This window comes from Gopherus evgoodei, chromosome 11 (genome assembly GCF_007399415.2).
Source record: "Gopherus evgoodei ecotype Sinaloan lineage chromosome 11, rGopEvg1_v1.p, whole genome shotgun sequence".
NCBI classification, from domain to species: domain Eukaryota; kingdom Metazoa; phylum Chordata; order Testudines; family Testudinidae; genus Gopherus; species Gopherus evgoodei.
This window is the reverse complement of record NC_044332.1, coordinates 58,131,309-58,156,929: the sequence shown is the minus strand read 5'-3', so window position 1 is coordinate 58,156,929 and position 25,621 is coordinate 58,131,309. Positions and strand designations below refer to the sequence as shown.

General features: G+C 40.7%; 1 protein-coding gene across 5 annotated transcripts in view; it reads left to right on the top strand.

The window, feature by feature from the left end:
- Positions 1-25,621, top strand: part of ARHGAP15 (Rho GTPase activating protein 15) — a 469,173-nt gene that overhangs the window by 92,438 nt on the left and 351,114 nt on the right. For all 5 annotated transcript variants that reach the window (XM_030580810.1, XM_030580811.1, XM_030580807.1 and 2 more), the window contains 2 exons: positions 1,123-1,210; positions 12,893-12,982. In XM_030580810.1, the coding sequence (XP_030436670.1) occupies positions 1,123-1,210; positions 12,893-12,982 (178 nt within the window). The remainder of the gene's footprint in view (positions 1-1,122; positions 1,211-12,892; positions 12,983-25,621) is intronic.

Below are 25,621 nucleotides of genomic sequence, written 5' to 3'. Positions count from 1 at the left end.
ACTCACATAACTGCAAAATATATTACACAAAATACAAAAATCTCCTCCAACAGAACTCCCACTGAAACTCCCCTCTTTACAGCACACTTCTGTGCACATTTTGGAATGAATAACGCTTTCAGCTAAAATTTACAACACTTTTAGGATTTGCTGTATTTTTGTCTGTGGTGTGCCCAAATTCTTGGGGATGACAATATGACCCCATAAATCACACAGAATGAAACTTAAAATTTTTATTTGCAAATATATATTTTTTCTGTGTGACTAGTTCTGTTAATTAGGCAATGATAGTGTCATGCTTTTGAACAGCATCCATCAGAGTGATGAATATTATAATCTACTGTGTGGTTTGTAATTACCATTTTTTTTTATGGTTCTCTCCAGTGTGCTGCTAGCAACCTTGAAAGAATGTTTTTGTCTCTTCTATACCGCTCCACAGAAGTTGTTGCTGTTTGTGTTTGACAAATTAAGAACTTATATATGTCGTTACACTTTCTCATAACTTTCTTAAAATACTACTACTGTGTATCCTGATCTGCTGGAAACCTCTCTTGTTTGGTTTTTTATTATTATAATTATTATTATTATTATTATGGACAGGGAGAAAATGTATTGATCTTTAAATCTAGATTCTGTGCACAGCTCAGTATACCTCACACTGATATTATGACATCTTTGCTATTCCTGTCCTGGACCTGTCTTAAATATCGATCTCCAAATGGTGCCCAACCATACAGACCCTGATGCAGTGAAATATTTAAGCAGGTGTGAACTCCAAGCATGTGAATAGTGCCATTGATTTCAGTTGGACTCTTCATTTGGTTATAGTTGATGGATAGGAGCAATTCTGGGCTTTTAATGTGAATTCAGAGAATTGGCCCATCAAACCCATTGGGCAAAACTCAGACATGGAGTGAACAGGTGCAACTCCATTAACATCAACAAAAGTGCACTTGTTGACCCAGAGTATGAATTTGGACCATTTTCATTTCTGAAAAAGGGTTGGAACCCAGGTCTTAAAATATGAAGTGTTATTGGCTTAATCCATGGTATTATCTTCCTCAACCAAGATAGCTCATGCTTACTTGATCCATTAATTTTATTTCATTTTATTGTTTTAAGGAAAAACTGGTCTACTTCTTGGATCGTTCTTGCTGGTGGGAAAATAGAATTCTACAAAGAATCCAAACAGTCAGCATTGACCAATCTGGTAGGCAATTATCTATCTTATTGTGCTCATCTTTTCAGAAAGAATGTTAATAAACAGAAAGTTTGGCATCATCAAAATAAATAAATAAATAAATGAATACAACCAAACTAAGTAGCCAACTATAAGACATCTGAGAACAGCGGTAAGAAAATGATTCAAACTTTTAATCAGGTTGAGGGTGGGGGGAGGAATACAACTTAACATGTCTTTTATTAAGAGGTGCATTTTGAGAATAATTGCAAAGTGAGACGAATGGCGAACGACTACCCGGTAATGTGAAGGTAACACTTTAAATGAAGGTGCCATTTATAAATGCTTTATTCTTATTTATGAAATGATCACTAAATGCAGCTACTTCCTCAAATAAAGTATTATAAAGCATGTTATAAAATGCATTAGTAATAAATGCTTAACAGATGATGCGATGAGAATCTGTTGCAAAGGATGTTATAAGACGTAAGTTGTATTAAACCAAATGTGTGCATCTTTAATACATGAATTTCAGTTGTTATCCAGCATGCTATAAAGTGGCTTATGCATTAATAAATAATAATTAACTATTTATAAATGGCACCTTAATAAAGGGTGTTACCAAAGGGAAAAACACTATAAGTTAGCAAAGTGATTTTTCATCTTAGTATAGATGTGACGCCTACCATATCCAACTAACCTTCCAGAACATTTCTTCTGACTCCTTCTAATACAGTTAATGCAATTTCTGGAGCTGTAGTTACTACAAAGTGAAATTTGTGGTACCTTTTTATTGTGCCCCAAGGCCGCTGATCTTGGTTTTCAGAGAAGTGACAGTTACATTGCACAAGCAATAGTGGCATGTATCCCTTCAGTGCTAGTTAGTGTGGAGTCTGAGCCTACAAACCTTCATATGGGCTCCAGAAAGAGAAATCAGTAAGTGTATGACACTGTGGACATAACAGCAATGGTCTGACAGAGTCCTATTGTGAAAGGTTCCCAAGGCTTGATCAAACCTGCCATACCTTATTGAAGTGATGGGTGGCCAAGAAGGTGCATTCTTTGGCAGGAGTCACAAACAATAAATTAATTTATATGTGGTGGGTGATGAAAAGTTTTTTAGTTCTATGCTCTTAAACCACCAATATTGTTTGCCATAACCTCTCCTCTAAATGGGTACCCTTCCCTGGCCCTGCTTGCCCCTATGTGCAAAGGGTTGTTTTAAAACTAAAATAGTAAAAAAGGCTATTTTTTATCATTTCAATATCTTTTTATACTGAAATGGCTGGATGATGTCATGTTTCAGAAGCTATGCAGACAAACATTATGTATACATTAAAATTGATTTGGAATTCTGTGTATAGGATCATGTTGAGTTATAGGCTAGACAATTATATTGGCTTTATTAAAGTGATCTGTTTTAAAAATGTATTCTGTTAGCATGTGCTTTTGGGACTGATATCTCAGATCTGCACCTGTTGGATAACTGTCCACATCACTCTCACAGCTAGCACCAACTGATACCTTTCACAGAAATCTCAACAGAATGGTCAAAGACTAAATGGGCAACAGTCTCACACCTGCAGATCATCCCTCCGTGTCACAGTTACAACTCCCTGTGCTGGACCAGATAGTGGCTGTCAGCTTGATAATTTTCACAAGCAATACATTCTCCTAAAATAACTAAATATAAAATAAATAATAGAGCACCTAAGGAAAATCCAGGTTTAAAAATCAAAAGCCACTAGTTCTCGTGAAAAGACTCGTTGGGAACCTCAGCTTCTGATGGTGCCTCCACAACCTCACATGGACCTGCTAACCCAGAGCCTCCTTACATTGGCTCTGTTGATATGAGCAGACAGAACCCTAAGCGCTCCAGGGCGAATAAAGAGATACATCTTTGGTCCACCAGAGAACATCTTTTGTTCCCTCAGGTCTGTAATCTCCTCAGTTGACAGGACCATCCCTTGCGAGGGTGATTTATCCCTTGGTGTGGTCAAAAGACTACAGGATAAGTCTCTTCCATCCTGTCTACTAGCTGCAACTTTTTTCTCACGGAGCTATTGGCACCACCAATTGAACCAGATCTGTTCTTTATTGTCATCAGGAGACTCAGAGCTATTGGAGTAACTGTCATTACCTCCTCCAAGGAGATCCATCCAGACAGGACATTGAGAACCTCCTGAAACCAACCTGCATCCAGAATGTCCCCTTGGGACTGACTTTACTCATGCCTTGGTGACCTCCGCAACCCAACTTCAAACACTCCTACTGGCCCTAATGGGGCCTCTGGGACCCATACATATGATTCCCAGGGTCAGTGCTATCTAACATGGAATGCTAACTAACATTCCACCTCTCCCCTCTAAGACAGCAATCAGAGCTTCCTCCTGACCCTAGGGAGTAGGAAAACTATGAGCTGGATCTGGCGGTTCCACCAGCACTGGCAACACTATCTTCCTCATCTCCAAATGAGACAGTCACTCCAGCTGTGCTGTCCCCTCTGGATGACTGTAGTGAAGCCGAGTGGCCTCCCTCAGAGATAGAGTGAGGGTCCACTACACTCAGGGGCGGCTCCAGGCCCCAGCATGCCAAGCATGTGCTTGGGGCGGCATGCCGCGGGAGGCACTCTGCTGGTCGCCAGGAGGGTGGCAGGCAGCTCCTGTGGACCTCCCACAGGCATGCCTGCGGAGGGTCCGCTGGTCCCGCTGCTTCAGTGGAGCATCCGCAGGCACGCCTGTGGGAGATCCACTGGAGCTGCGGGACCAGTGACCGGCAACCGGCAGAGTGCCCCTCGCGGCGTGCCACCATGCTTGGGGCGGTGAAATGGCTAGAGTCGCCCCTGACTACACTCCCCTTGGTGGACGGAGACTAGTCTGCTCCGTCCCCCTCACCGGAAGTGTCAGGGCGGGGCCGGAAGTATAAGATGAAGGCCCTGCAGCCTGGTTAGAGTGGAATCCCCAGAGGAGAAGGATGCTCCTGCTGTACTGCCATGCCCAGGAGGGAAACCTACCTCTAGATGTCCAATAGCCGCAGAAGTGGGAGACCCCGACAAGGAGTGGCCTGGACTACCAGCCGTGGTGTATCCTGAGGAGCCCTGGAAGCAAGAGGTACCAAACCCCAGGGAAGCAGGAAGTGGCCCAGGAGCAGCCCTGGAGCAGCCGGCTGCAAAGCCACGTGTGGCTTAGTCGGTGTGTTGCAGTTGGATCCCTGCCGACACAGGGGCAGCCAGTCCTGCCTCTGCTATGGCCCTGGGCTGGGATGTGCTGGAGTAGGGTGGGCCCAGGGTGGCCAGGGTGGCCAGCTCCCTACACTGTGCAGGGGAGCTCCCACCCTGAAGAAGCAGCCTCCCTTACCAGCTCACTTATAGACTGTTGCTTTGCTGGCTGCCTGAGTCCTGCCCCGGCTAAAGTCAGCCTTGAGATTGTTTGTTTGCTGGCAGCCTGAACCTCTTCAAGCAGAGGTCTGCACCTGCTCCATAGACTGTGATTGTCTTGCTGGCAGCCAGAACCCTGCCCCAGCTGAAGCCAACCTCCTGTAGCCAGTATTTAATTGCTGGCAGCTTGAGCCTTCCCAAGCCTAGGCTAAAGCCTGGCCATGACTGTCTGGTGCCCAGCCCTATTGTGGGGCTGGGAACTAGAGGACCGGGGGGGGCCTTGCTCCACCTTGGGTGGAGACAAGGGCCCTAGACTGTCCTGCAGCTTCATGCCTTGGCCAGACAAGCCCGAAGGCAACCTGAACGAGTGGTCTTCCTTCAAGTGGGAGAGCGAAGGTCCACTGCAATTACCACAGCAATTTCAAGAGCTACCACACAGGGTATTGAAAGAGCTTCACATCTCCCTAGAGGAGGCCCAGGATACACAACACAAGCTTTTAGACATCCTGCAACTCATAGGGTCCAACCAGATAATACTCCTGGTGAAGGAAGCCATACTGGAAACAGCAAGAGACTTACGGCATACACCAGCAACATGTGTCCTTACCCCCAAGAGGGATGAGAAATGTTACTTTGTCCTGGCTAAGGGAATGGAGTTTCTTTCTGTTCACCATCTTGCACCAAACTCCCTAGTTGTTCAGGCTGCTGTTGTCTGTGTCTGATTTTCTGAATTATTCAAAGTCCCTAAATTTTAAAGACAAATCAGCTCAGCAAGACAGAGGTCAATTTCTGACACTTAGCGATGAAGGCAAGCTCTTGGCCAGATCTGCATTACAATCTGCAATTGATGCTACAGATGCTACTTTGAGGGCAGTGGCAACTGCCATTGTGATGCACCCTTACCCAGTTCCAAGACTCACGGCAACCCTTACCCAGCTCCTTGGGCTCAGGGTGTAATCTTCTGTGGGTTTGTGGGGCCTTTTACCAGTGAAAGAGCCTTACACGGTAATATTCTTAACCTCTATTTATTAACAAGTACCAACCAGAATACACATGCTAAGCATACAATGCTCACCTCTCCCAATAAGGCAGATAAACTGTTCTTGATGGCCAGTCAAGATTAGATCATCTGTGGATCCAGCTTCTGCACAGTGTGATCGGCACGATGTTGAGGTCTGGCAGCTCTGATCTTGGTTGGTATCTTGAAGTTAGATTCCAAAGGACTTCCTTTTAAACCCCAGATTATATAGTTAAACTTGAGTCTTGCTTAGCTGTACCGTAACCAATCATTTTAAAATAACATACTGCAAAAAGTATTTTTCACCAATTCTAGACCATTATGAACAATTCTTTAACCAATCACCCCCCCCACCTTAGTTGATTTAAATCTTGCAAAAGTAGTTATGCTCAAATGGAAGCCATCCAGTTAAACAATAGAGAAGTAGAGACCGTAAAGGTAAAACAGTAAAGAGGTATGGATTTCACAATCACAGCTGTTGATAAGTGATGCCTTGCTGATAAACTTTTTTTGATGGCATTCTTCTTTAAAGGTCTTCACATCTGTTTCTCTATCTGGTAATGGTGGGTCCTATTAGGACAGAAGTGCCTTCTAAACAGCCCTATGTTACATTTGATGCAGAAAAAGGCCTCAGACCACACAACAGGACACTTGGGAATTGTCAGCCACTGTTGGTGTCACCTTCACCTAGGGTGACCAGATATCCCTATTTTTATTGGGACTGTCCCCATATTTACTTGTTTGTCCTGCGTCCCAACCGATGTTCAGTCGGGACACAAATTGTCTTGATATTTTGCACCCTGGCACACAGATGGAGGGGGCTCATGCCCCCATCTCAGCCCCACACCTGCCCCAACTCCACCCCCTTCCTGCCCCATGGGATCCATCCCCAAATCCCTGCTCTGGCCCCGCCTCTTCCCCAACTATGCTGCATTCCTCCTCCTCTCCCCTCCCTCCCAGGCTTGCATGAATCAGCTGTATGGTGGTGCAAGCACTGGGAGGGAGGGGGGAGAAGCGGGATGCATCAGCCCGCTCAGGGGAAGAGGAGGTGAACTGGTGCGGTGGGGACCAGGGCAGGGAGCAGCCGGTGGGTGCTCAGCATCCACCAATTTTTCCTATGCTCTGGCTGCTCGGGTTTTTTGTTTTTGTTTTTTGTTTTTTCACTCCGCGGGTGACCCCCCCACATCCCCGTCCCGTGTCCCGATACTTCATGTCTCTCATCTGGTCATCCTACCTTCACCCAATCCTCACATACATATTGGTGGCTCTCTAGCACTCCTTATCCACAAATGGAGTGCAATAAGGCCTATTTTTGCTCTGCACCAATTCAATGTTTTATTCTCAAACTAAAATTATGTAATGTTAAATTGGCCTCAATAATATCATCCCTGGAAAAGAACACGTGGTTCACAGCTCTCGATATCAAAGATGTATACTTTCACATGGACAATCACTTTGTCCACAGAAAATTCCCTTAGTATTATGGTGGGTCCTGACCACTATCAATGCAGATGCTTCCATTTGTCTAGCAACTGCACCCACAATCTTCACCCAAGTGTTTCTAGTAGTAGCAGCACAGTTCAGATGAAGTGGCTTCACAGTCTTTCCATACTTAGACAACTGACTTCTCATCATCAGGACACATCTAGAAGCCCTTGCATCAGCTTAATCACTGCTTCAGCTTCTTTCATCCCTAGGAGTCTGTGTGAATTTGGAGAAGTCTATTCTGACTGTGATGCAAGCAACAGAATTCATAGGAGGGACCTTAGACTCAGTCAGGTTGAGGGCTTATCTCCTCATAGACAGATTTTGCAACTTGATAGACCAAGTTATGTACAACCCTCAAACATCTTTCCAGTCTTGCCTTTCTCTTGGAACACATCTCGCCATGTACTTACCTCATTCCATTCATCAGACTCCACCGCCAAACCTCCAATGAATGGCATCCCATCTGCCTTTAGCATCTTGTCCTTTCTGAATCTCTTGATTCAGCAGTACGGTAGAGTCAAGAACCCCAGCCGTGAAGCACTTGATCTCATTGCTTGGTATTTGGATTGGCATCAAGCCTAGAATGTTCCTGATGCAAAGCTCTGCAAACCATTCTTATTAATAGCAGAAACGATTCCACCAGAAAATGTTACCTAGCCAAGTTGAAACATTTCTTTCTTGAAACCATTTGCAGTAACTTTCGAGGTCCTGGCCCAACCCTCTCCTTTCTCTTTGCTGGCCTCCTCATTTTGTCACATCTCATGTCATGACACATAGACTGCACATTTCAGCGTGTGTTCCCTCTGATCTGACCATAGCCCCATACAACTCCCCTCACTCAGATTACTCTTCCTCTCCCAGAAGTGGTCTTTTAGGTGGTGGGGCTATGGCAGCAGTATCTACCTGAAACAAAATTATAGGCATGAATTAATGTTGCTGTATGTTTGTGTATTTTGGGGACAAAACAAAAATGAGCTAGACTTTGGCTTTTGGGCTATTAGTCTGAAAGTTCAGAAATAAATCAAAAATTGGGACTGCAGATTTGAACTTTTTAATTTTTTTTTTGCTATACTGTCAAAAATTTTACATAAAACATGGAGAAACAGTAGATGACAATCACTGCTAATTATGTCATAATCCAACATGTCAAACCCAAACCTAACACATCAGAGAAGTTCCTGGTCAAACTAGCTAAATCCAGGCAAATTGATTCTATCTGATGCATCTAATGCAATGTTTGTTTGTTTTTTTTAAACTCAGTCACCCTGCTATAATTTTGATAGCTGAAAAGGAATAATATAATAAACTTCATTAAGAATCATTTGTTTACTGATTTTTTTTCTAATATTATTTATTTCGGCAAAGGGAGAACTCAACCATTAATTAAATAATGCAATAAAGTCAATGTTCATTCATTGTAGTATGAATTTAATAACATAGCAATTTTATTTATAACAGGAAAATGATGTGATTTAACAAAAAGAAATACTGCTTTGGATTATAAGGTTATTAATTCATTAATTCTTAAGTACTGTGTATAAAGTGAAAATTTAAAATAACGATGAATCATTATAAAAAGAATAATACTTCACTGTAAAGTCACTCAGGCAACATGAGGGCGGAAATGAAAACACATACACATAATCCCTCTCTTATTGCTGAAGAAGTAATGTTTATTGGTGATTTAAATATATATTTACTGTAGTTCTTTTTTGTCTGCCGGGCACCAGACAAAGGACTACTGTGGCGGTGGAGCACCCGCCGAATTGCCGCTGAATTTCAGCGGCATTTTGGGAGCGATGCCTCTTGATGACATCACTTGTTGCTGACAAGCATCGTCATCGAGAGGCGTCTGCGCCGAAATGCCGCTGAAATTCGGCGGCATTTTGGCGGGTGCTCTCCCAGGGTCCAGGACGCGGGCGCATTAAGATGCCCCCACGGGAGCCATGGCTCCCACGGGCACCGCGTTGGGGACCACTGGTTTATTGTGTAAATCCTTGCTTTTGTATCCCTATTGTAGATATAGAGCCTGATCCCAGATAAGCTAGTAATAAAATTGTTGTTGACTTCAATGAGAGAAGAATTGGGCCCATAATTCTTTTCAGATTAGCACTGCCATGTGGCCTCATCAGAAGCATTAATTAGAAAAAATGTTAGTATAAAGCATAGAAGGAGAGCTTGAGAGATGTTTGCTTAAAAAACTGTTAAAATATTAATAAAAATAGAAAGAAAGTGCAATGGTTGGTTGAATATGCATTTTTTGCTCCAGGTTTGATCATTCCTAGTCAAAAATCTGTATTTCATACCACTTTATAGAAGTCACAAAACCTGTTGAACTCCTATTATTTTGTATTTTGTACATGGTCAAAAAGGATCATAGTTCCATTCCTAGCTTCTGCTTGTATCAGGTTGTCAAGAATTCCCTATGTAAAATTCTGTTTTCAAAGATTTGTAATTTTGACCAAGAGAAGGATGAGTGCAGTTTTTTCTAAAGAATTTATTGAACAGAAGATATTTAACACATGTGCAAACTGCCTTCTAAATGCCTCCTAAATCCATATTCATGCAGAGGAAGATTTCATTGTAACAGACATATCAATTTACAGTATAACCCCCACCAATAACACTGATATGTATAACATAAATGGTCTGACTGAAAAGCACAAAGCCAGGACATTAAGTATGAGATCTCTCATGGTAGCCTTAACTCACTCAGTTACAGGGTGTATTGGTTATTCCTACATGCTTATGAAGCAGACTGTGGATCATACAGCATGTAGGACAACACAAGGCCATGTTGTACTTTCAGATATGTTCACGGACTACCTGTAGATTTAAATAGAGTCCACATGTGTCCACTGGAGATCCATTTTGGTAATAATGATACCTAGCTATAACATAGTGAATTTCATCCAGAGATCTCAAAGCACTTTTCAGAGGATGGCAGTATCATTGTTTCCATATTACAGATGGGAAAACTGAGGCACTGTGGGATGGGGAAACTGATGGGATGGGGACACTGAGGGAGCACTGTGTCCAATTCTGGGTCCTATACTTAGGAAAGATGTGGTCAAATTAGAGAGAGTCCACCGGGGAGCAACAGAAGTGAGAAAAGGTTAGGAAACCTGACCTATGAGGAAAGGTTAAAAAAACTGGGCATATTTAGTCTTGAGAAAAGAAGACTGAGAGGGACTTAATAGCAATCTTTAAGTATATTGAAATATATAAAGAGGATAGTGCTCAGTTGTTCTCCATGTGCACTGGAGGTAGGATAAGAAGTAATGTGCTTAATCTGCTGCAAGGAAGTGTTATGTTAGATATTAGGAAAAACTTTCTAACTATCAGTGTAGTTAAGCTTTGGAATAGGCTTGCAAGGGAGGTTGTGGAAACCCTACCTTTGGAGTATTTTAAGAACAGATGTACATTTACATAGTTCTGCCTCAGTGCAGGGGAGTGTAATTGATGACCTTTTTAAGGTCCCTTCCAGCCCTGCATATCTATGATTCTGTGATCTCTCTGTCAGGGCGCTTTATCTTGATCTCATCCTAAATTTTACTTTCTTCCTTTTTTTCTTACGTTCTTCCAAGATTTTCTCTCCTTCATTGGTGTTTCAACCTTCCAAATTTTGGTTGAGTGGGTTGTCTTTTCCTTGACCTCAGGTGTGTAAGTATTTGCAGGCACAGCCAATAACTTTGTGATTTTATTCAAAGAGAGGAAGCAGTAAAATTTGTCTGACAAAATCTGCACCAGTTCCCCAGGGAACTGCACATGGCTATTCTGTGGGAGTGCAAATCCCGCTTCTTGATGGAGCATTGTGGATGGAATCCTTGACAGATGCTTCATAGATAATCCTGCCTCTGAGCCCCTGCTATAGATTTTACAATTGGAGTGATTGATCTGTCCCATGAATATGGAGGGGTGTGTGTATGTATATATATATATATATATATATATACAAGTTGTGCAGTACTGAAATTTGTAACTTGTTCATTTCTATTAAAATATTGCTTGTAATAATAATTTGCCCTTCAAAATCTATCTGGAGATCTCAAAGTGCTTAAAAAATGAATTAAGATTCACAACATCCTTGAGAAATTAAGCATCAATATTACCATTTTGCAGATGGAGAAATTGAGGTTTAGGGAGGTCAAGCTGCTTGTCAAAGGCTGAACAGGAATTCTGTGGCAGAGTTAGATATGGAACCTGTTAATTTCATAGCATACCACACTGAGAAATTAGATTAAAACATAAATACTCATACTGGAAAGTTGCAGTGTAACACTGCTTTATTTTTGGAATCCAGAACTTTAACACACAAGAACCCAAAAACAGAGAAAGAGAAAACAGGCTACTCCTTATGGCAGACAGGCACAACTCAACCCACATTGCTTTTATGCTGGCTTTTGCAGAGTGACTCTCCTGCAGAGCCCCTGAGCCTGCAAGCAAAACCAGAAACCCGCCCTTCCCCACTCTTAAAGTGACAATCCTCAATACCCCACAGAATGCACCTGTTTCTTCCAGCCTAGTGCTTTAATTGCGAGAACATCCTTCTCTTTAGAATAAAATATATTTTATTTCCCTTTTGGAAACAAGGAACAAAGACCTATTAAAGAGCCTGTTACTGCCAAGGGTCCTGAGACACGGAGGTATTGTGGTTTAACAAATTATGAGTATAATTATAACTACAGTCCTGAAAAATGGCAGGTTGTATGACTGCAAAGCTTTTGACTAGGATTTTTTATTGTTTCTCTCAACACAAATTGATCTTTTTTTTTTTTTTTTACTCAGTTCAAAGCAACTCTGGAAATACATGGTTTTTAGCCATTAATAAGAACATCAGAGAAATTGAGTGAGCATTTTTAGGAAGCTGAAAAGTGTGATTGTGCTGGAATCTCTGCTGCCATTTGGTTTTCTTTACAACCGATGTCACCCTTAAAGTTAGAGTGGTTTAAAGTAGCCATATGGCCTAGTGGATAGAGCACTGAACTAGGACTCAGGAGACCTGAGTTGTCTTCCCATTTATGTCTCTTCCCCCTCTCCATGCCTCAGTTTCCCAATTTGAAAGATACTGTCCTCATTTGTAAAGTGCTTTGAGATCAACTGATGACAAACGTTATATAACTAGTTGTAGTAGTAGTAGTAGTAGTAGTAGTAGTAGTAGTAGTAAAAATTAGGGACAAAAAAAGATGAGTTAAGGTGATATTAACATCACTCAGCTGTTGCCCCAATCAAATGCAGAAGAAACTTTATGGAACTAATTTGTTTTAGGTATTATTGTCTGGGGTGTGCAGTGGCTTGTAAGGCATTGAGTACTTCCTGAGACATACTTAGTGCATCCCAAACTTGTTGACTTTGCTGGAACTCACGAATGTGGGCATCTCATGGGATTGAGACCCTCATAACTTGGTTAGATAAAAAGATGGCCTACTGTAGAGCTGAGGAACACCTTCTTCTACAGTTTTAGTTCTATCCAGCTGTATCAATCAGAACTAATCTATTCTGCACAAGCATTTTTCAGGTTCAGTGGTGCAAAGTAAGCATTAAAAAAAACAAGAAATGTCTAGTCATTTTTTTCTTTTGCTTTAATTAGGAAATAGCCTAATGAATTTTTAAAATAACACACACACACACACACACACGTAATTCCCACTGAGATCCCTGAAAAAGGGTTATATATTGTATTAAAGGAAGGATTAATAGGCCCTTCAGAGTGCTAGCAACAATGCTAGAATAATCTGCAAGTTAAACTTGATTCACTCTCTTTTTATCTGGCAACTGTCCCCATTTCTGTGTGTTCAATTTATACTTCCTATTTAATTTTTATTTGCAGAAAGCAGGATATAAACCAGAATGGGTGGATTTGTGTGGAGCTAACATTGAATGGACTACAGAGAAATCTAGTAGAAAGAATGTCTTTCAGGTAAGAGACAATTTATTCATTCCATTGTCCCTTTAAGCCTTTAAGGTTAAGAACTAGGTTTTAGTTCTCTGTTTAGATATTTCAGTAACTACAGATTGATCTAATACAGCACTTGTTTCTTAAACAAATGTAAAAGCGTAACTTTTATCCAGCTTCAGTTTACTATTTTTTTCTATGCTAAAGAGTCCTGATGATGGAATCTACTAAAAACACTTGAGAACCTGTTGATTTATTGATTAATGTTCCACATTCAATTTGTTTTTAAAACTTAGCAGGTAATTGCTTTGGGTTTAAGGCTAGAATCCTTGACCTAAAGAACTTCCATAAACAGAACTTTCTCAAATTGCTTACTTAAGCTCTAATCCAACTGAGTGTGGTTACTCTATTTATTTTTATTGCTGCTCACGGCTGTGATGACCCAGGTTCATTCCTGAGTGGAGAGGGTTGGAAGGAGAAGAACCTGGCATCCCTCAGAGCCAATTCAGAAGTTTATATATTTCTCATGTGCTTATCATTTTATTTCATGGAAAACAATGTCACTTATTTCTTTTCATCCACATGCCGTTTAACTGAATGGCAAGATAAATGCCTTTCAGAGATGAGAAAGGCATTAATCTAGGGTTGAAATTCCAGGATCTGGATGCTAAAAAAAGATTGTTACAACACTTCCACTATAGGGGCCTAGTCCAACACCCATTTAAATCAATGGAAAGGCTTTTGTTGATGTCATGGGAGTTGAATCAAGCACTTTAATGAGATTTTTTTTCTATCGGATGATTTGGAATTTTATATAGGGCTTCAGTAGTGAGAAAAGAATAGAATAGAGAGTTCATAGAATATCAGGGTTGGAAGGGACCTCAGGAGGTCATCTAGTCCAACCCCCTGCTCAAAGCAGGGCCAATCCCCGGACAGATTTTTGCCCCAGATCCCTAAATGGCCCCCTCAAGGATTGAACTGTGAAAACTTTCCTTTCTTCAACTGCTATTTATATATTAAATTGATTTATTTTAGTAAGGTGACTAGTGTACCTCTAGTTCATACCCTGGTTTTACAGTAAGGTAAAGTTTATATAGTGTGAGTTTGGTAAATATGGGAGTCAGTTAACAGTAGCCTTACAAAAGAGATGACTGTATGTTTAGCTGGTAAGAGGGTATAAAATTGTGCTTATTAGTATTTTATTTCACCAAATTGATCACTCTCTGAAACTTGGATCTTGTCTACGCACAAAATGCACTCATGACTTTTTTACAATGTTTTCCCATTTATGCTTCTGGAGTGGGGGAAGAACAAGTGGAGAGGTGAGCAAAGAGTGGTAGAAGAAGAGAAATGTAAGAAAATTGTTTCAAATCTCAAAATAAGGTCTGAACTTTGGGTAAGGACTTAGGTCTTATTGTCATCAAACTTACTCACTCTTCCTTGTTCTCTTACTTAGAGTTTCATTGTCCCTTCAGTCATCTCCCCTGGTTCTCTGTCCTGCTCCTCATGTCATCTATGCAGAGTTGTATGTGCTGGTCTTATGCTCTACAGCATCTAGGACACAAGAGGAGGGGAAGGTGCATTTTCAGAACATATAATGCCTGCCAGATACAGTAAGAAATGGGCATGTCAGTTAACCAGGTTGTACGTGGCATCACTAGCAGTTATTGAATTGCTTCCAAGGTAGGAGCAAATGTGGATTACATGCTGAAGAGAAGTAAGAGTAAACACTGCTTAGTATGCTGATGCCAAGACCTTTGAAGACTGGACTATGTTGGAATTAAGGTCTTTACAACAGTGAAGCAGTGATGCTTCCACAGGTGATCCTCAATGATCTCTACTGGATTAGAATCCTCTCAAGGAATGGACCATTCTGCTTCTAGGCCTGCTCTGTAGGCAAGGCCCTTTTTTTAGAGCTGGCATCGTTGGCTCCATGCCATCTATCCTACAGCTACTAGTGTGACAGAATATCGAGTGGGGATGTGACATGGCTGGCATGTGCTGAGCTCTGGGTATCTTCAGCTGGTTCAAGTTCCCTTAGGGATTGTTGCCAGATTGAAAGTGTTAGAGTAGTCACCAGGCGGCTTTTACATGCAGCAGTGACTGGGGTGAGACAAAGAATCAGTGACTGTAACTGTCTTCCTGAAAGGGCTCATCCCTTACCTGCCAACTGTTGGAGCAACAGATAATATGGATCCATTTTATCTAAAGATATAAGGGGAATATTTTTGAAAGCACCTAAAGGATTGAAGATCACTGAAAGTCAATAGGACATGTGCAACTAACTCCCTTAGGTGCTTTTGCAACTATTCTCTTAAAATCTGACAGTGATTTATAAAATATGAGGTTTGACAATTCTTGTGTAATCCGTAGAGCATATTGGTAGGGTGAACAACTCAGTTTTATTCTCATTCTTCTATTTTGTCTCCTTAAAAGTCATAAAATATAACGTTAGCTAAATTCCACAAACCCTTACACATTAGCAGAGCTAATGGAGATCACTGAACTATTTGAGTATGAATATAGAGAAGAATTGGGCTCAGTTCTCTTCTGAACCATTAAGTCATTTGTTCATAAACCCAATAACTGAGTGGGAGAGAAATCAGAGTTATAAACCTAAAAGGGTGGAGCATTGTGTAGATGGATCATGGAGATATACTAGAAGTGTTTGCCAGATGGCAAGAATTGTTTGGTACCAACAGTGGTAGCATTTTGGGAAAGGACTGAAAGGATTGATGCTAGATGAATGGAAACAGTAGGAAGGAGAATAAAGCGAGAGTCCAGGCAGAGTTTTAAAACCAAGGAAGGTGGCTTATACTTGGATACTGAATGTACTGGAAACACTCTTGAAGTTTTATTTATTTAAAATATATAGCCATCCTTTGACTATCTACCTATTCATAGTTCTGTTGGAATGGAAAGAATCCAAAGGGCTTTGCTGGAAAACTAAATCTAGATGACTTGCACTGCTATCTGATTAGCTACATTAGCTGGCCTAACTCTGAAATTATCAGAATAAATATGATTATATGTTCAAAGCACGGCAACAAAGCATGATCGGTGCATTTTTGTTTAATTGCAAACTGAATAATAAAGCATTTATTCTTGACTAAAACCGAGCAATGTTGATTTCTGTCCATGCGCTGTATCAGAACTGGCTACCGAATTCTGAGTTTCATTTACCCTGGATACTCAGTCTGAGACCAAGAATTATAGTTTACAAATAGAAAATGACTATTGAGATTTTGTTTTAAAGAAAATCGAATGTCCAATGTTGCAGGAAATGTGGAATTCGAGTTCTAACTAGGACATGTACATGGCTTAGTAAATGCATACCAACAAAGAGATGGACTATACATACTTAATTAATATGGAATAAATTATTTGGCTGGAAAAATATGAATGAATGAAATTCAGGAGGAAAAATATATAAACCTGCAGCAAATAAAATTCAGGAAGGGAGGTTTGGGGTTGGATTCTGACCTTGCACATGTTTAACTTCACTGTTTTTAGTGGAGTTATTCCTTTTCTAAACTAAGGTAAATCTATCAGAACAAGGCCTAATTAATTTAAAATGTGTGCACATTATCTATTTCTGTGCATTTTAAACATACCAGTTTAATCAAATAGCGCATAGCAGTGTCCTGCAGCATGACTTACCTTTGTTTGTTTTGTTGATGATATAGCGCTGGTAAACAGAACTACTTTGAAGCAGTTTCAACAGAATCTGAGCAAACAGAGCAATTTGCAGTGAGATCCTGTAGTGTTCTTTATGGCTAACTGATGTGATGCACTAGGTCTTCATCAGAGACGTAGTGAATAAAAGAAGATTTATGTTCAAATCACATACTTTAAACATTTCTGCTAAGTGCTAGTTTGCTTTTTGGTATTTAGCCTGAAATTTAAAGCATTGAGGATTAAAAGGATTACAACATAATCTTAAATAATCCTAAGTGTCATTTACAGAGAGATGGTTGTAATAACTAAATAAAACCATGCTAAGGGATGGCAGTATTGTCAATCAGCAACTGGAACAGAAAGAGTGCCTCTGTCATCCCGTCGTTCTCCTTTCTCTCTTTTACTTAGTTCAATTTTGCATCAGATAGGCAAATCTTGATGTGAACTATAGCTGAAGAAAATAACGACATGATGGAATGCTTTGCAGCCAGCACTAATATGGTAACTGAGGCATTAGTAACTAGATTAGTTGAAAAATGTTATCAATGCTCAATGTTGTCTGCTTGTGAATAACTTTTCAGAATAGGGTTTATCCACGTCTCCTGCTTCGCTCATGCTCTTCCTCCTCACGTGTAAGCCAAACCGCACTTTTTGAGTTTAAAATTATGACAAGACCTTTGGGAGGAAGTTGCAGTGTTCATTTGACCTTAATATACTTGTGGCTCTACAATGCTAAGGTTTCATTAATACAAAATCCTGCAGCAATGGAATGACTTGAAGGGGGGTTTCTTTCGGGTTGATTAAAAAAAAAGTCAGTGTTAAAAAAGTCGCTATTCAGCATATTCATGAATTAGTAAGCAGCTTCATTCTCCTAATAGTTTCATTCATTTAACAAACAGAGTCATTATTTCATTTCATTGGTGTTTCTGTTCATTTTCCAAGTTCATTTGTTTATAAAGGTTTTGTTACATAAATTACAGAGACTGATACACAGGCCTTAATGTGATATTGACTTTAATTTCAAAAGGCTGCAGCTTTGTCAGTTTACTCATATTTATAAAATTCTAACATGTAAAAGCCTAGAAAACAAGGCAAGAAATCTAGTGAGAAATACTAGAAAGTTCTGTATTTTGGTTGAAAATATAATTGCACCTAGACCTAATGTAAAAGAGAATCTCCTACAGCTAGTAAGCATATAACATACCTGATTCTGATCTCAGTTACGCTGGTGTAAATGCAGAGCAACTTCAATATCTTCAGTGGAGTTATTCCAGATTTACACCAACATCAGAATCTGACCCATACATTTTCTGTTCTCTTGTGTACAATACAAGTTCTTAAATAGCCCTCATCACCATAATACCTGAGTGTATTCCAGTAGTGCATTAAGTGACATGACTGACATCTGTCACGTGGTTTATTTTCTCTCCTTTATACTCTCCCTGGGGCAAGAATTGTGTGCATAGGTATAATGTTTTGTTCTGGTAGAGTCTGGCGGCTTGGTTTTGTTTGTTTTAAATGTATACACTGCTGTGTGTTTGTTTTAGAGAAGACAGGCCAAAGATTGCACTTGGAAATGTAGCTGGTGAGGTTTGTGATGATCCTTAGTTCCTTCTGGAGTTTGTTTCACAGTCTCTGATGGGACCCCAAGAAAGCTTGGTCTTCTGCATTAACTTTAGAACCACAGAAAGCTTTTGCTGGCCTTATGTTTTATAAACAGTGGATGGATCTGGCCCTGTTTTAGATACCTTTATGTTAATTTATCCACGTGTGGAAGTTACATTTATTTTTTGTGGGTTTAACTGATATCCCAGAGACCTGAATTTACCCTAATCTAATTTCATATCTTTAAACAATTGGCTACATATATAATGTTATGACAGTGTCAGTAGTTTAATAACCTGCAATTATTATCTAGACAGTAATAGGAAATTGGACCAAAAGAAAAAGGCTTGAACAGGAGCAAGTAGAAAGGATTCCTGAGGTGTTTTGTCCCCCCTCTCACCCGGGTATGATATAAATAACTCCCACTGAAGTTAGTGAACTTGTATGTTGCAGTGGGAGAAGAGGGTTGCTGGATTGTATTTCCAGTTGTCCCATTGACTTGCTACCTAATACTATTGGGTGAGTCACATAGACTCAGATTTTTAAAGATGTACATGCAAAAGTGTACACAGAACATCTACGGGATATGGGAAAGCTGGAGTGGGCATCTGGAAAATTATGTGCTTGTGCAAATTCCTGCTTCATGAACACATCAGGCACTTTGCTTGTGCAATTTGGGTGCAAGGCAGAAGTGTACACATTCTGTTGTGGGAGTCTTAATCTCTGTGATGTTTATTTTTCCATTTCTAAAATTAGTATAATACTGTATCTTACAGAGATGTGGATGTAAAATACAGTGAGAACTTTGGATAGCAGGTGCTTTATAAGTACAAATTCTGATATCAGAATTAATGGAGCTAATTCTCCTGTCTTATCACTTTTACACTGGTGCAATTCCATTGACATCACTGGAGTTATTCTTGATTTACCCTGAACTGAGAATTATTTATTAATCATTTCTTAATTATGTTATTATCTTTTTACTTAAAGTAGCATTAAAAATAAGCCCATGCTTTTTACCAGTTTTCTGCCTCATTCTTTTATACCTGCAGTTACCATAAGCATCAAAGGCAGAAAATTCAGAAGCACATTAGATCTCAACTTTTGCTTTAGAAATTACTCCTACAGGAGAACATTGTGTCACACAAAACCAGAAGGAAGCATATGCAAGTAATGCCAGGTAGAGCTGTATTTTCTCTGTGTGCATGGATGCAGAATATTTTATCCCTGATTAACAATGAAAAGCAGGAAAGCTAATAACTGTGGTTATATAGCTGGTTTTAGGAGAACTGAACACATTTGTACAGAATGTGTGTGCATGTAATGCACACTGAAAACATTATAAGGTTGAAAAGTCAATTCCATTCTAAAGGCTAATGCCTGTCTGAGCAGGGGCCATGCTGGGTGACAGGAGAAGTACTTCCTGAACTGGGGCCTTTGGGTGTAATGTGGAGGAACTGTCATAATGCCCTGGTGGCATATGGAGCAAGGTGTGTATGTCAGGCATTCATTGTGCCTGCTCTCCCCTGGAAAAGAGATATCATAGACGTGGACAGTGAGAAGGCAGGTTGATTGCCTTTTTACCTCAGCCAGTGAATGGAGTGTGGACAACGCAATCTGCTCCATCCATGCATAGGTGCTGGAACTAGGGGTGCTGCTGCACTGTTTGGCTTGAAGTTGTTTCCATTATATACAGGGTTTCCAGTTTGGTTCAATGGCTCTCAGCACTCCCACTATACAAATTGTTCCAGCCCCCCTGATTCCATTACCAGGGCTGCCCCGGGGGGGCGGGGACAAGTGGGGCAATTTTCCCGGGCCCTGCAGGGGCCTCGCTAGCCCTGGCCCGGCGGCAGTCCGAGTCTTCGGTAGCGGGGGGGCCCTTCAGTGCTGCTGAAGACATGGAGCGACTGAAGGCCCCCCACTGCCGAAATGCCCCATGAGCCCTGGCCTGGCAGCGGTCTGGGTCTTTGATGGCATTTCGATGGTGGGGAGGGAGGTCTTCAGTTGCTCCAGGTCTTCAGTGGCATTTGGGCAGTGGGGGGTCCTTCAGTGCTGCTGAAGATGCAGAGTAACTGAAGGGCCCCCTGCCTCCGAAATGCCGCTGAAGACCTGAACTGCCGCTGGGTAAGTACAAGCGCCGCAGCTCCCCTGCTTTGCCCCAGGCCCCCTGAATCCTCTGGGCAGCCCTGTCCCTTACCGCCCCTGCAGATTGTGGCAGGGCAAGTAGCACAGCTCATTACTGCCCCCTACCTAGGACAGCGACACAAATGCCACCAACTGTCTTTATTTCATGAATACAAACAGCCCAACAATGCTTATTTTACCAGACTATCAGACAGCCTTGGGAAATCAATGAGTTTCACTGGGCTACTGAGGATCCAGTTATGCCCTGCGTTTGTTGTGCTTGCCAGAAAGGGACCATTTTGGCCAGAAGTTTGTGCATTATACATGACATGTATGACCAGCAAATTGTTTTCTATTGTCCAACTTGAGCATCGGGGTACCACTACGAGAAAATGAAATAAAACTCAGGTTGTTTTTGATAGACTAGGCTCACAGGCTGATAAATGGTTGATGAAATTCAATTTTGAGAGATGCAAGGTAATGAGACCGGGACAAGAAAGAAAAGGAAAGGGAATATATGCTCAATGGTTCTGTGACACAAATTAGTGATCATAATACGGGGGGTAGTGGTGGATAAAACTCTGGAGTCTTTTCTCTCTGCTTAATGGCAAGAAAAAGAAAACAAGGCCTTGAATTGCATATATAAGAGCAATAAAGAGAAGTTGAAATTATACAGGTACTTTATAGAGACTGAGAGTCCCTGTACTGTGCACAGTATTCATCATGTTATTTCAAACAGTATATGAAAAAGCGGAGATCTGGTAGAGAGAAGCTGGATTGAAGCCGAGACTTGAGGATTTTATGTATAGAAAGAGTTTGGGAAACAAAGTCATAGAATCATAGAACTTTTCTTTCAAGTTTTCTTTATTCTTTCTAAAAGAGAAGGTTGAAGGAGCATCTACTTGTTCATAAGCTGGCAATGTAAGCAGATAATGAAATAGTTGCTACAAAATATAGGCAGAATTTCTTCCCTTTATTCGTCTATTGAAGTTTTTACATTTAGTATCTGAGCATCTACCTGGAGCCTGATTCTGTAGCCACGCCATACAGAACATAAAGAACTCTCATTGGGTTCAAGAGAGTTTCGCATGTTTTGTGACTACAAAACTGGGACTGTAGAGAGCCTTTAACTCTCTGCCAGTAGTGACTTGCTTTTCTTTTCACTAAAAAAATCTAACCCTCCAAGTTACTGATAGTGTGAAACCTACACTAACAGCCACCTCCAGTAAGCAATATCCTGGAATTATAGAATCATAGAATATCAGGGTTGGAAGAGACCTCAGGAAGTCATCTAGTCCAACCCCCTGCTCAAAGCAGGACCAACCCCAATTAAATCATCCCAGCCAGGGCTTTGTCAATCTGGGCCTTAACAATCTCTCTGAATGGAGATTCCACCACTTCCTTAGGTAATCCATTCCAGTGCTTTACCACCCTCCTAGTGAAATAGTGTTTTCTAATATCCATCCTAGACCTCCCCCACTGTAACTTGAGACCATTGCTCCTTGTTCTGTCATCTGCCACCACTGAGAACACCCGAGCTCCATCCTCTTTGGAACCCCCCTTCAGGGCTGGTTCCAGGCTGCTATCAAATCCCCCCTCACTCTTCTCTTCTGCAGACTAAATAAGCCCAGTTCAGCCTCTCCTCATAAGTCATGTGCCTCAGGCCCCTAATCATTTTTGTTGCCCTCTACTGAACTCTCTCCAATTTGTCCACTTTTTTTCTGTAGTGGAAGGGGGACAAAATTGGATGCAATACTCCAGATGTGATCTCACCAGTGCCAAATAGAGACAAATAATCACTTCCCTCGATCAGCTGGCAATGCTCCTACTAATTCTGCCCAATATGCTTTTAGCCTTCTTGGCAGCAAGGGCACACTCGTATCCAACTTCTCGTCCACTGTAACCCCTAGGTCCTTTTCTTCAGAACTACTGCTTAGCCAGCCGGTATCGGTGCATGGGATTCTTCTGTCCTTGTTGAACCTCATCAGATTTCTTTTTGCCTAATCCTCCAATTTGTCTAGGTCACTCTGGACTCTATCACTACCCTCCAGTGTATCTACCTCTCCCACCAGCTTAGTGTCATCCACAAACTTGCTGAGCATGCAATCCATCCCATCATCCAGATCCTTAATGAAGATGTTGAACAAAATCACTCTAAGGGGCCTCTCTAAAATATACCCAAGGTTTCCAGTGCAAATGCTGTAGATTTTTAGTAACAGCTCCTTGGATGGACAATCCTCTTTTTCTAGTCCACTGAAGACAGCTTTCTCTGTGTCTGGAATAACTGGAGATAGATAGAGGCTATGGAGAAAGATTATCTTGTTGGTGTGTTAGGAGATGATACTAACAAGAAAGGCTTAAAGGCTACTTGCCTCCTTCCCTTAAATTCCTTGCTGGGCCATGTGACAGGCAAATAACCCTTACCTCTTTCCTGGCTGTTTCACCTTGTTACAGTGGGCACAGCTGCTAATAAGGGGAGAAGACTGGTGAACCTCCTGGTCTTTTTGTGTACTGAAATCTCCTATGTTTACACACAGTGAGCCAAAACCAGCCTGGCCTAAATGGACATAGGTCTATATCTGAACTCCAATGAAGCCAATGTGCGAACAAGAGCCGGATTTGCCTCCCTGGGCTTGATCATCCTCTGTGTTGCCCGTTAGGTAATCATCTACATGTGTGGAAAGTGCATGTGAAATGCTACAAGTGGAAATGGTGTTATTTTACACTCACTGAGCCAGATCCTCAGTTGGTGTAACTCAACAGCTATCTGTCTGGCTCAGCGTATACAGATATAAATGAGTAGAGCCGGTACAGAGGCAGTGGATAATCAGCCTCATATTATTGCCCGTACTTACACTGGGGTTGAATTTGGCCCTATGTGTTTTAGTAAATCCTTGCTACTCACAAATCAAAATCTAGTCAAAAGTTGCTGTGAAGAATGATTTGACTGATTTTTTTTAAACTATAACTTTAACCAGACAATAGACATTTAATTTCAGTTGGCTGAAATGATGATGATAAAAATAATTGCTTGAAAGTAGTCTTTTTAAGTGACGCTATCTAGGTAGGGATGTAACTTCTAATATGTCTCTATCTGCACAGGGGGTGCGTACAGATACACGTGCTTCTCAAGAAATTATGTGACTCACTTAGCTTTTGACAGCTACACTGCAGCTTTCATAACTGCAGATGTTATTTGTCCATCAGAAAGAAAAATATTTATTTTGAGCCACGGGCATTTTCTGTGTTACAGGAATAAAATGTAACATCAGTTAATGCTTACTGTGCATGTGAAGTAATTTTGGTGGAACAGAACAACCAAAGAATGTAAGGGCCCAAATAGATGCTTACAGAGTAGGGAAAGCAATAGCAGCATTGATTTCCACTATATCCTGTGAAAGAGCAATCTCAGTTAGTCAGCCATAAACAACTTTCTGAATGCAAAGCTGTTTATTTTTCTTTACTTTTTGGCTGAATTCATTTCGTTTGTTCATATCTAAAGAAGTAACTATTGTTTTATAATTTAAATGTGAAATGGAAGTGCAGGATGTTACTGCATTATTCATAAAACACATTGCTGCCATCTGGTGGACAGTATGTGTATCAACACTGGCTTTCTCTGGATGTTATTGTTGCTAGGTTAACAGTTAAAATGTGGAAAGCTTTCTAAGAGAGGGGTTTTGTATGATGTTGTTGTTCCAGTGAAGCAACTTACAGAGACATAAAATAATTTTACCTGATCTTGTACTTTCGTTGACATTCTTGGGTCATCTCACCTGGATTAGACTCTCAATTGATCTTTGAACAAGAGGGATGTTTTTTCAAAGGGAATGTTTTACAGGTGTAACAAATAGTAGTCATTTGCAACTGATATTCGAATCAAGTTTTAAAATTCTTTCCAAGGAAATAGTTTCTTACCGGCCCTGCTCTTTCAAGCTGGTTATTAAATCAGGTAATGTCTGATTTAGAAGGAAATATTGCTATTATAAACCTGTAAAAACTAGTTTATACGTGCAGCAATACTTTTATATTTTAAAACAGTGAATGGCTATCGAGCATTTGATCAGCTGTAGTGAAACTGAGTGGATACTTTGTAGCGGTAAATAACTAATGCAGGATGATGTCTTCGTTAAAGCACAGAGTGAGGATATCCTGTATGTGACCTTGGAAAAGTAACTGAAATTCTCTAGGATCTGGCCTTGTTTCACTTTGTCCAGCTTGTGAAGTGGGGATATTATTAATATTTTTTCAGCCTCAAAAGAACTTGTGAGACTTGATTCAGTGTTGCTTTTACAGCATTTTGAGATCAGCAGGTGAAAGGCACTGAAGAAGTGGAAAGTGTGTATATGTTTCTAAGGGCAGACTTTGATATGTCATTTAAATGCTTTGGGATCCTTCTGAACAAAAGCTGATAAATTAACGTAAGTTTGTGCTAAAAAAATTAATAAATATAATATATATATTTGTCTTTATATGTACCCAAACATTGCACATTTCTTTAATGTATCAAACTTATGCAAAGCAGAGACACGAATCGCAAATGAATTCACTCAGAGATAATAAAATCTGACTTGTTTACATGTTTAGAGCTGGTATTTCTGTATTCAGCCACTACATTTTCTAAAAACTTGGCTAAGTCACTTTACTCCATTTTTCTGTTTCTCTGTTTCTCTTTAATGAGTGAGGCAGATATTTTGATGTTGGCTGCGCAAGCAGAGCCTTGGCTCTCCTCTCTTTGAAGACAGCACCTCACATTTGCACACAAATGCATGCCAGATTATGGTAGAGAGTAACATATTTCCGTGTGAGTGGTTTACATAGCAAAAATCCTGTTGGGGAAAGACAGTTCTGGTAGGTGTTTCAAAAGGATGCATGGGGCAGTAGAGGGCAATTTGGTTTTAACAGAGTCACACAAGTAACACCTTCCATACCTCTTAGAAAATGTCTCTCTCCATTTCATGTAGAGCAGTAGTTTTCAAATTGTGATTCACAGACCTTTAGTGGACTGCAGAGCCTTATTTGGTGTGATAATGCAGTAACTTTAGGCAGCAGAAATGCTTGAGCTAGAGTCTCACTTGGCATAAAACAAGCTGGAGCTGCCAGTGACACACTTTCCATATGGGGTCCTCAATTATGAGCTTCTTGACTTTAAAGATGGACTTCAAAACTATCTCATTTACCTTGTCTTTTGTGGGGGGAAAGGGCTTCTTATAAGCTTGTATTTGTGTGTAAAGCCAAACCCCACAGGGGCATCAG